This window comes from Bufo gargarizans, chromosome 1 (assembly GCF_014858855.1).
Source record: "Bufo gargarizans isolate SCDJY-AF-19 chromosome 1, ASM1485885v1, whole genome shotgun sequence".
NCBI lineage: Eukaryota > Metazoa > Chordata > Amphibia > Anura > Bufonidae > Bufo > Bufo gargarizans.
In genome coordinates, this window is record NC_058080.1 from 542,695,420 (window position 1) to 542,706,741 (window position 11,322).

Here is an 11,322-nt window from a genome sequence, read left to right on the forward strand (position 1 = left end):
AAGTTCCTGTTGAGGGACCTTGACATTCAGTAGAGCATCAATGCAAAATATGCAGCCCATGACCTTCAATGACTATACTGTATATGATCTATACACACCCTGTACTTCCATCTACAGTAATTCTCCTCTGTGCTAGAAGAACTTCACCCTTAAGCCTTGTGCCAGTGGGGGTCCAAATCTCTGTTGTACATATAGAAACACCCAGGGGTATTCAGGCCAAGATCTAAACATCTGTTTGCAAGACTCTTGTAATGAAGAGCTGATTTATCTACACCAGCATGTGACAGGTTCCTCCCTAACAAAAGATTCTACACACTGTAGTCAATAAGCCACAACATACCTCTTTTTTTTTTGCCATTTATGCCGATGTTTCACTAGTATGGGAAAAATATTCCTGTAAAAACAGTGTTCATATACAGTAGTTCACTTGTGCAAACAAAAGTAGCCTTCAACCAGCTGCTTAGTTCCCAGCTACCTACGAGTATGATAAGAGAGTGATGTTGGATAGTATTTTAAATGAAGTGTATCTATCGTTACTAAAAGTTAATTGGATACTTTATAGGCCTAGTTAGAGAGTTGAGCGAACCTGCCTTTTGACAGGTTCGAGTTTTAAGCAAATTACGTAATGGATTCGGTTCTCACGGAATCCATAATGTAATTCAATGCGGCATGCTAAACGGAAAGCCTTTAGAGGCATTCCCTCATAATACTAGTGTATGACCAGCAGAACGGAACCCTCGGGCTGACCATAAATTGTATTATACAGCATGCCCGCGTTGAATTATGTGATGGATTCTGTGAGAACGCAATCAATCACGTAATGCACTTGAACCCCGAAATCAAACCTGCCAAAAGGCAGGTTCGCTCAACTCTAGACCTTAAGTAAATTATGAATGCCTTGACAATTGTCAATTTAAGACAAAAGCACACAGATTAGGCACCTAAAGATTGAATTACGTTACGCTATGTATTTAGATCTAGTGGCAACAACTAAAGGCCGAGCAAAACCGCACAGCTTTAAAAGTGGTGACATGAGGTCCTGTTTCACAGTTCCACAAAAGCATAGTCTTTGTAGCATAGTGAAAGAAAAAATAAAATGAAAATTCCTACGGTTTACCGACACATTTTGTTTCTGTGCACGGGCAGGCCATAAGCAATGAATATCTGGGTGCAGAATAGAAACCTTCTTGAACATGATCTCAATTTGTAGTAAAAAAATAAATTAAAAAAATTTTGAAATCAAAAGCAAGCAATGATTTTGCAGCTTAGGTCTTCAACAATGTTAAGCTCTGACATTTCTAAAGACCATTTAACTGTAGTACAGTATATTGTCCTGGGAAACCATTTAGTGTCTACTATTAGAAAGTGCCAGTAGGAAAGACAATTCAATTTTAACATACAAACAAGCAAACGCATGTTTAAAAAGGCAAACCAAATTGACAATCTATGCAAAATAATTTCATTTGTCTAAACCCAGTGTTCTAACATCAAGGCCATGATATTTCATTCTAGTCTAGTTCAACAGTGAGGTCATCCGACTATGGCCCAATGCACACGACCATATGTGTTTTGCAGTCCGCAACCTGTGGATCTGCAAAACACAGCTACCAACCACGTGCATGCCGCCATTTTACTTTCTCCCTTCTATAGCAATTTCCTAGCCTTGTCCGTAAAATGGACAAGTATAGTACATGTTATATTTTTGTTGCGGGACTGCGGCATGGACGTACGGATGCGAACAGCATGTGGTGTGCTGTCTGGATTTTTTGCAGCCCCGTTGAAATGAATAGGTCCAAATCTGATCCACCAAAAATGTGGATCTTATGTGGAAAGAAATATGGTCACATGCATGAGGCCTAAAAGAGGAAAATCTACCTAGACAGGCATCAAACTAGGAAACCTCCTTGAGAAAAAAAAAAAAAAGTTTATTTTTTTTGCAGCTATAAAACCCCAAACCCTTCCCTCCATTCCAATGAAATAACCCTAGCATATCATATGTCATCATGCTACGATATGGTAAATAAAGCATTTCGTATGGAAATCACTGTATATCACCTGAACTAAAGCAAAACATAAACACGGATGTGAATGTGGAAGTAGAAAGTCTTTGTTCATGAGTAAGGGAAAGTAGTATCTTAAAAGCTTCTGGTCCCAAGATAATCCACACCTTGCAGGTCTCACATGTTCCACGCAAGGTGTGAGGATGCCGATTAATATTCTAAATCCAATTCCGCCCACAACCCCATGGCAGCCGAAACTCAGCTGTGAAAGTATTCCGAAAAATTCTGTCTCCTTTGCCTGTGCTTTATTCATCCTTTTACATTGTGCTGGAGCTGAGTTTACAGAATCCGAGGGTCCCATGAATGCAGTCTCTTGCGCAATTATTGCAAGTTATTGAATTCAGAAAATAAAAAGTACAATAAATTCAAAAATATGTATAAAAAATTCTACAGAAGACCACGTCTCCTCACACTCTCACACATACATTCAAGGGGGAATGGAGAAAGTGCAGCACTTGAAATGTAATATTTACATGATAATTCAATTTAAGATCATGGTGTAACTCGCCTGTTTAACACTTGACCCCCCTCAGTAGCTTTATGTGCAATGGCAGAAACACCTTAGGTAGCAAGAGGGTTAATGATTATTTTTTTTTTCTTTTAAAAAAAATAAGGATGTGTGATCTAGGAGCCTTCTTTCAGAATATTTCAGCTAATTCTTTCAACAGTTCAATTAGGTTAGCAATGACATGGGCCGCTCTCAATCCAATCTCAAACAACAGTGTTCAGAGAACGGTTACTCGGTGAGGGCCCAGACTGACCAGCATTGGGGAAGGCTTCATTTTGAAGAATATTAGGAGCAACAAGTAGTGATGTGCTTCTGTCTTCAGAGTCTTCTGTATCACTTTGCGGCTGAGGCAGCGGTGGCACTGCAGGTGGCAGCGGTTCTTCTGTAGTTTGTGGCGAAGAGGCACTGCTACTGCTCGCTGTGGAGAGTTGCCCCAACCCAGCTGACTGCCGAGTTACTTGATCTTTACAATAGAGAGGGGAAAAGAGAAAAAAAAAAAGCGAAAATCAATATCCATTAACACTTTTAGAGCCCATCCAAGACTACTTTAGTTTCAGCATATAGCCTTGTACCATATTAGCAAGATGCTATTACAGAGACGATAGTCTCAACACTCCATCTTTATAAAGCAAAGTTCTGTGAAATCCAGTCAATCTGCACCTCAATATTACTTAGGGCTCATACACACAGCTGTGTGCAGTCTGGGTAACAAAGCACGTGTCCAACACATCTCTGGGACTGACAGCTTCTCTGACCTAAACTGTCTGCATCAGTCATTTACAATGCAGTGAGTTCATGTCTGACCGCATGTCTATTGTACTGTACCCTCATCATCATGTAAGTACAATACAATAGACCAGCAGACATACAGTAACACACTATCATAAAGAACTATGATGTAGTGAGTTCATATCACAGAAACCACTGTCAGTCTGAGAGATGTGGCTAACACATGGCCGTGTGAATGAGCCCTTATGGAAATGGCATTGTTCTCCTTTGCCCTGCGCTGAATTGCGCAGGGCAAAGGCATTTTATGGAGTTCCTAGTGACGTACCGGGCTCTCCATAGGGTATTCTGTGCGGAGGCTTCCGCCCAGCTGTGAGCCCAGTGACATCACTGGCACTGATGGGCAGGCTTTAGCACTGCTCTAGCCTTTAAAACGGCTAGGGCAGCGCTAAAGCACACCCATCAGAGCCAGTGACGTCACCAGGAACACTGCTGGGTGGAAGCTCTAGACAGCAGTTTGTTCTAAACAAAAAAAAGCCCTTGCAAGGGAGAGCATCTGAGCAGTTCATGCTTCAATACTGATATCACAGGGCCTACCTGGGTGAAATTCTGGGTATGTCTGGGTTCAGCTCTGAACCTGGACAACCCCTTTAACTGTACACATTTTGGCAAACAATTGAGAAATTCCTCACCAGTTGTTGAGCAAAGAATAATGTCAGGACATATTGAAGCTTCATATGGTGGTGGTGGACCATCCGGGGGGTGGATGTCAGAGTATTTATATGCAGTATATGGAGGAGGTGGTTCGTGAAAATGGAAGGCTCCACCCTCTCCATCATCAGAAAGGTGGAGTGGTGTCAGGCCAGTGCCAAAGCCATCAGGTCCATAGTCAAATCCTGGCATTCTGCGACCCAAGTTAAAATGATGTACTGCAAGAGAAAAAATAAACATATAGAAGTTATATAGCATAATATATTTACTTTCCAACAAAAACCGTTACAGTAGAAATTGCCATTATATTTAGCTTACATTTTACACATTCTGCTATTAACCACCTCAGCCCCCCTAGCTTAAACACCCTTAAAGGGCTTCTGTCACCCCACTAAAGTGATATTTTTTTTTTGGGCTAGTGAAATTAGTTATATTGCGATATATGACAATATAATTGTGTTACTTACTTTGATCCAGCAGTTTCTGCAAAAAACGAAGTTTTATAATATGTAAATTCGGTCTCTAACAGCAAGTAGGGCGGCTACTTGCTGCTAGCTGCTGCAGAAATCCGCCCCCTCGTCGTGTTGATTGACAGGGCCAGCCGGGATCTCCTGCTCCGGCCAGCCCTGTCGGCATTTCAAAAATCGCGCGCCTCTGTTGATTCGGTGCAGGCGCTCTGAGATGAGGAGGCTCGTCTCCTCAGAACTCCCTCAGTGCGCCTGCGCCGATGACATCACCGAAATAGAAGACGTCATCGGCGCAGGCGCACTGAGGGAGTGCTGAGGAGACGAGCCTCCTCATCTCAGAGCGCCTGCGCCGAATCAACAGAGGCGCGCGATTTTTGAAATGCCGACAGGGCTGGCCGGAGGAGGAGATCCCGGCTGGCCCTGTCAATCAACACGACGAGGGGGCGGATTTCTGCAGCAGCTACCAGCAAGTAGCCGCCCTACTTGCTGGTAGAGACCGAATTTACATATTATAAAACTTCGTTTTTTGCAGAAACTGCTGGATCAAAGTAAGTAACACAATTATATTGTCATATATCGCAATATAACTAATTTCACTAGCCCAAAAAAAAAAATATCACTTTAGTGGGGTGACAGAAGCCCTTTAATGACCAGACAACTTTTTACAATTCTGCACTACACTACTTTCACCGTTTATCGCTCGGTCATGCAACTTACCACCCAAATGAATTTTACCTCCTTTTCTTCTCACTAATAGAGCTTTCATTTGGTGGTATTTCATTGCTGCTGACATTTTTACTTTTTTGTCATTAATCAAAATTTTTGCAAAAAAATGACATTGTTCCCTTTCAGTTGCAATTTTTTTTTTTTTTAAACCGACATCTATATATACATTTTTCTCTAAATTTATTGTTCTACATGTCTTTGATAAAAAAAAAATAAAAAAAAAATGTTTGGGTAAAAGTTATAGCGTTTACAAACTATGGTACAAAAATGCGAATTTCCGCTTTTTGAAGCAGCTCTGACTTTCTGAGCACCTGTCATGTTTCCTGAGGTTCTACAATGCCCAGACAGTAGAAAAACCCCACAAATAACCCTATTTCGGAAAGTAGGAAAGTAGACACCCTAAGGTATTCGCTGATGGGCATAGTGAGTTCATAGAACTTTTTATTTTTTGTCACAAGTTAGCGGAAAATGAATATTTTTATTTTATTTTTTTCCTTACAAAGTCTCATATTCCACTAACTTGTGACAAAAAATAAAAAATTCCATGAACTCACTATGCCCATCATTAAATACCTTGGGGCGTCTTCTTTCCAAAATGGGGTCACTTGTGGGGTAGTTATACTGCCCTGGCATTTTAGGGGCCCTAATATGTGTGAAGTAGTTTGAAATCAAAGTGTGTAAAAAGTGGTCTGTGAAATCCTAAAGGTGCTCTTTGGAATGTGGGCCCATTTGCCCACCTAGGCTGCAAAAAAAAAAAAAAAAAAACGTGTCACACGTGGTATCGCCGTACTCAGGAGAAGAAGTTGGGCAATGTGTTTTGGGGTGTCATTTTACATATACCCATGCTGGGCGAGATAAATATCTTGGTCAAATGCCAACTTTGTATACAAAAATGGGAAAAGTTGTCTTTTGCCGAGATATTTCTCTCACCCAGCATGGGTATATGTAAAATGACACCACAAAACACATTGCCCAACTTCTCCTGAGTACGGCGATACCACATGTGTGACACTTTTTTGCAGCCTAGATGCTAGGGCTGCACGATAAATCGAAAAAATAATCGAATCGCGATAATCGCCAAATGCGATATGGCGATTTGGCCGACCCGAAAATGCTGCGATTATATATAAAAGGGGCCCTGCGCATATAACTGCCTTTTGCATGTAAAGTGTTTTACTAGTGTGTGTGTGGGTGAAACAATCTCTCTCCTAACAGGTCCAGCATCTGTACTCACTATGAATGCAATGCTCTGCAGTGAGCAGCAGCGAGGTGGCCGGCCGGCGCGTGACTGACGTCACTTAGTAACGCTCCTGCTTCCTGAAGTGGGAGGAGCGTTACTAAGTGACGTCAGTCACGCGCCGGCCGGCCACCTCGCTGCCGCTCACTGCAGAGCATTGCATTCATAGTGAGTACAGATGCCGGACCTGTTAGGAGAGAGATTGTTTCAGAGGCCGGACCTCTTAGGAGAGAGATTGTTTCACCCACACACACACACTAGTAAAACACTTTACATGCAAAAGGCAGTTATGTGCCCAGTTTAGGACACATGAGGAGGACCAGCATAAGATGCTATATGTCTTAAGCTGGCCCCCCTCATGGCCCTATGTGTCCTCCACTCATCCCCCATAACAGCGCCCTCCACGGGTCCCCCATAACAGCGCCCTCCACGGGTCCCCCATAACAGCGCCCTCCACGGGTCCCCCATAACAGCGCCCTCCACGGGTCCCCCACAACACAGCGCCCTTCGCAGATCCCCCACAACACAGCGCCCTTCGCAGATCCCCCACAACACAGCGCCCTTCGCAGATCCCCCACAACACAGCGCCCTCCGCAGATCCCCCACAACACAGCGCCCTTCGCAGATCCCCCACAACACAGCGCCCTTCGCAGATCCCCCACAACACAGCGCCCTTCGCAGATCCCCCACAACACAGCGCCCTTCGCAGATCCCCCACAACACAGCGCCCTTCGCAGATCCCCCACAACACAGCGCCCTCCGCAGATCCCCCACATAACAGCACCCTCCACAGATCCCCCACATAACAGCACCCTCCACAGATCCCCCACATAACAGCACCCTCCGCAGATCCCCCACATAACAGCACCCTCCGCAGATCCCCCACATAACAGCACCCTCCACAGATCCCCCACATAACAGCACCCTCCACAGATCCCCCACATAACAGCACCCTCCACAGATCCCCCACATAACAGCACCCTCCACAGATCCCCCACATAACAGCACCCTCCACAGATCCCCCACATAACAGCACCCTCCACAGATCCCCCACATAACAGCACCCTCCACAGATCCCCCACATAACAGCACCCTCCACAGATCCCCCACATAACAGCACCCTCCACAGATCCCCCACATAACAGCACCCTCCACAGATCCCCCACATAACAGCACCCTCCACAGATCCCCCACATAACAGCACCCTCCACAGATCCCCCACATAACAGCACCCTCCACAGATCCCCCACATAACAGCACCCTCCACAGATCCCCCACATAACAGCACCCTCCACAGATCCCCCACATAACAGCACCCTCCACAGATCCCCCACATAACAGCACCCTCCACAGATCCCCCACATAACAGCACCCTCCACAGATCCCCCACATAACAGCACCCTCCACAGATCCCCCACATAACAGCACCCTCCACAGATCCCCACATAACAGCACCCTCCACAGATCCCCCACATAACAGCACCCTCCACAGATCCCCCATATAACAGCACCCTCCACAGATCCCCCACATAACAGCACCCTCCACAGATCCCCCATATAACAGCACCCTCCACAGATCCCCCATATAACAGCACCCTCCACAGATCCCCCATATAACAGCACCCTCCACAGATCCCCCATATAACAGCACCCTCCACAGATCCCCCATATAACAGCACCCTCCACAGATCCCCCATATAACAGCACCCTCCACAGATCCCCCATATAACAGCACCCTCCACAGATCCCCCATATAACAGCACCCTCCACAGATCCCCCATATAACAGCACCCTCCACAGATCCCCCATATAACAGCACCCTCCACAGATCCCCCATATAACAGCACCCTCACAGATCCCCCATATAACAGCACCCTCCACAGATCCCCCATATAACAGCACCCTCCACAGATCCCCCATATAACAGCACCCTCCACAGATCCCCATATAACAGCACATCCACAGATCCCCATATAACAGCGTCATCCACAGATCCCCCATATAACAGCGTCATCCACAGATCCCCCCATATAACAGCGTCATCCACAGATCCCCCATATAACAGCGTCATCCACAGATCCCCCCACTATACACAGCGTCATCCACAGATCCCCCCACAACACAGCGTCATCCACAGATCCCCCACAACACAGCGTCATCCACAGATCCCCCACAACACAGCGTCATCCACAGATCCCCCACAACACAGCGTCATCCACAGATCCCCCACAACACAGCGTCATCCACAGATCCCCCACAACACAGCGTCATCCACAGATCCCCCACAACACAGCGTCATCCACAGATCCCCCACAACACAGCGTCATCCACAGATCCCCCACAACACAGCGTCATCCACAGATCCCCCACAACACAGCGTCATCCACAGATCCCCCACAACACAGCGTCATCCACAGATCCCCATAACTATGTCATACCCAGCCGCGTCAGCGGCTCATATGGGAAAATCCAAGACCTCTAGCACAATTCCTTTAAAATATCGCATCGCATATCGTTATCGCAATTTTTAGGGCCCTAATCGCAATCGCACAAAATTCCCATATCATGCAGCCCTACTAGATGCGCAAAGGGGCCTAAATTCCTTTTAGGAGGGCATTTTTAGACATTTGGATCCCAGACTTCTTCTCACGCTTTAGGGCCCCTAAAATGCCAGGGCAGTATAAATACCCCACATGTGACCCCATTTTGTAAAGAAGACACCCCAAGGTATTCAATGAGGGGCATGGCAAGTTCATAGAAAAAAAAATTTTTGGGCACAAGTTAGCGGAAATTGTTTTTTTTTTGTTTTTTCTCACAAAGTCTCCCTTTCCGCTAACTTGGGACAAAATCTTCAATCTTTCATGGACTCAATATGCCCCTTCACGGAATACCTTGGGGTGTCTTCTTTCCGAAATGCGGTCACATGTGGGGTATTTATACTGCCCTGGCATTTTAGGGGCCCTAAAGCGTTAGAAGAAGTCTGGAATATAAATGTCTAAAAAAAATTACGCATTTGGATTCCGTGAGGGGTAAGGTGAGTTCATGTGAGATTTTATTTTTTGACACAAGTTAGTGGAATATGAGACTTTGTAAGAAAAAACAAAAAAAATTAAATAAAAATCAATTTCCGCTAACTTGTGCCAAAAAAATGTCTGAATGGAGCCTTACAGGAGGGTGATCAGGGAGTCTATATGGGGTGATCACCACCCTGTCATTGATCACCCCCCTGTAAGGCTCCATTCAGACGTCCGTATGTGTTTTGCGGATCCGCTGTGTCCGTGTTTTGCGGATCCACAAAACACATACGGACGTCTGAATGGAGCCTTACAGGGGGGTGATCAATGACAGGGGGGTGATCACCCCATATAGACTCCCTGATCACCCCCTTGTCATTGATCACCCCCCTGTAAGGCTCCATTCAGACGTCCGTATGTGTTTTGCAGATCCGATCCATAAAACACATACAGACGTCTGAATGGAGCCTTACTGGGGGATGATCAATAACAGGGGGGGTGATCAATGATAGGGGGGTGATCAGGGAGTCTATATAGGGTGATAAGGGGTTAATAAGTGACCGGGGGGGTGTAGTGTAGTGCTTGGTGCTACTTATTACAGAGCTGCCTGTGTCCTCTGGTGGTCGATCCAAGCAAAAGGGACCACCAGAGGACCAGGTATATTAGACGCTGTTATCAAAACGCGTCTAATATACCTGTTAGGGGTTTAAAAAAAAATAAAAAATATCACATCTACAGCCTGCCAGCGACCGATCGCCGCTGGCAGGCTGTAGATCCACTTGCTTACCTGCCGATCCTGTGAACGCGCGCGCCTGTGTGTGTGCGTTCACAGGAAATCTCGCGTCTCGCGAGATGACGTGCCGATGCGTCCAGGAGGACTGAATCGACCGCCGCCAGGACGCATCCCTGCGTTAGGCGGTCGAGAAGCAGTTAAATACAAAGAACTATTCTCAGGTTATCACCCACCTTGCCAATCGGGGAGAACGTCACACATTTTGGGCATCTTTTTACTACCAAAGGAAGATGAGCAGTTGCACAGCTGATCAATCCTTGGGCATAAGCAGAATATTTGTTGACTATATTACCAGAATCTGGATGTGGCATATTTTTGGTCTATTTAGTTCTGGAGATCATGTGAAAATACATATATGTAAAACACAGCCAGAAGTTGCACCTATGAGCTCTGCATATCTCGGCCATTTTTAGGAGGTGCCCTATGCTCAGCTTAGGTCAAACTGTTTGCCACAATCTTGAATTTTTGGGCAATTTTTCTCCTTTGTTTGGTGCAAAATGGCATGAGGAAACCTGTAAGTGTAAAGTGCTGGATGGTGTTTTTACAATGTACCAGAAAATACGTGGGAATGAAGTTTAATATAAAAATAAATGAAAAAAAACACCTAAATTAAATCTCAGAAATGTGAATATTGTCACAGCAGCAAAAGTGAAGGTCTACTTTCAAACAGCATTTTTATGCCGATTACTTTTATAACATACATTTGTAGCAGTAGGCGCTTCAAGATACATAGTCCCAAATTCCCTGTGCAAAAAGGAAAATTACAAAATTCAGGCTGCGGAAAGCCACCACTAGAGGAAGCTAAGGCGCATACTGTTACACTCTAAGCTCCCTCTATTGGTGGTAGGCACTGACCACTGTAAAGATAAGAAATTATGCAAAGGATGAGCCTATTTAGATTAAGAGCACAAATTGGTGAAATCAAATCACTTTAATCCCTTAACAATACATCATGTATTATGTTATAAAAGTTATGGTATTGCATGGAGCAGGCTCACACGCTGACCTTGCTCCATACATGGTGGGTACCTGATATATAATGCAGCCAACACCCATCCGGAGCAACCGGGATCGGCAATT

The 11,322-nt window shown here is 45.1% G+C and overlaps 1 protein-coding gene across 1 annotated transcript in view; it reads right to left on the minus strand.

Annotated features, from left to right (window-relative positions):
- Positions 1-2,658: 2,658 nt before the first annotated feature.
- Positions 2,659-11,322, minus strand: part of DGCR2 (DiGeorge syndrome critical region gene 2) — a 74,646-nt gene continuing 65,982 nt past the window's right edge. Inside the window, exons 10-11 of the mRNA XM_044275538.1 lie at positions 3,987-4,223; positions 2,659-3,031 (exon numbers count right to left, since the gene is read on the minus strand). Coding sequence (XP_044131473.1) covers positions 2,772-3,031; positions 3,987-4,223 — 497 coding nt within the window. The 3' untranslated portion in view covers positions 2,659-2,771. The remainder of the gene's footprint in view (positions 3,032-3,986; positions 4,224-11,322) is intronic.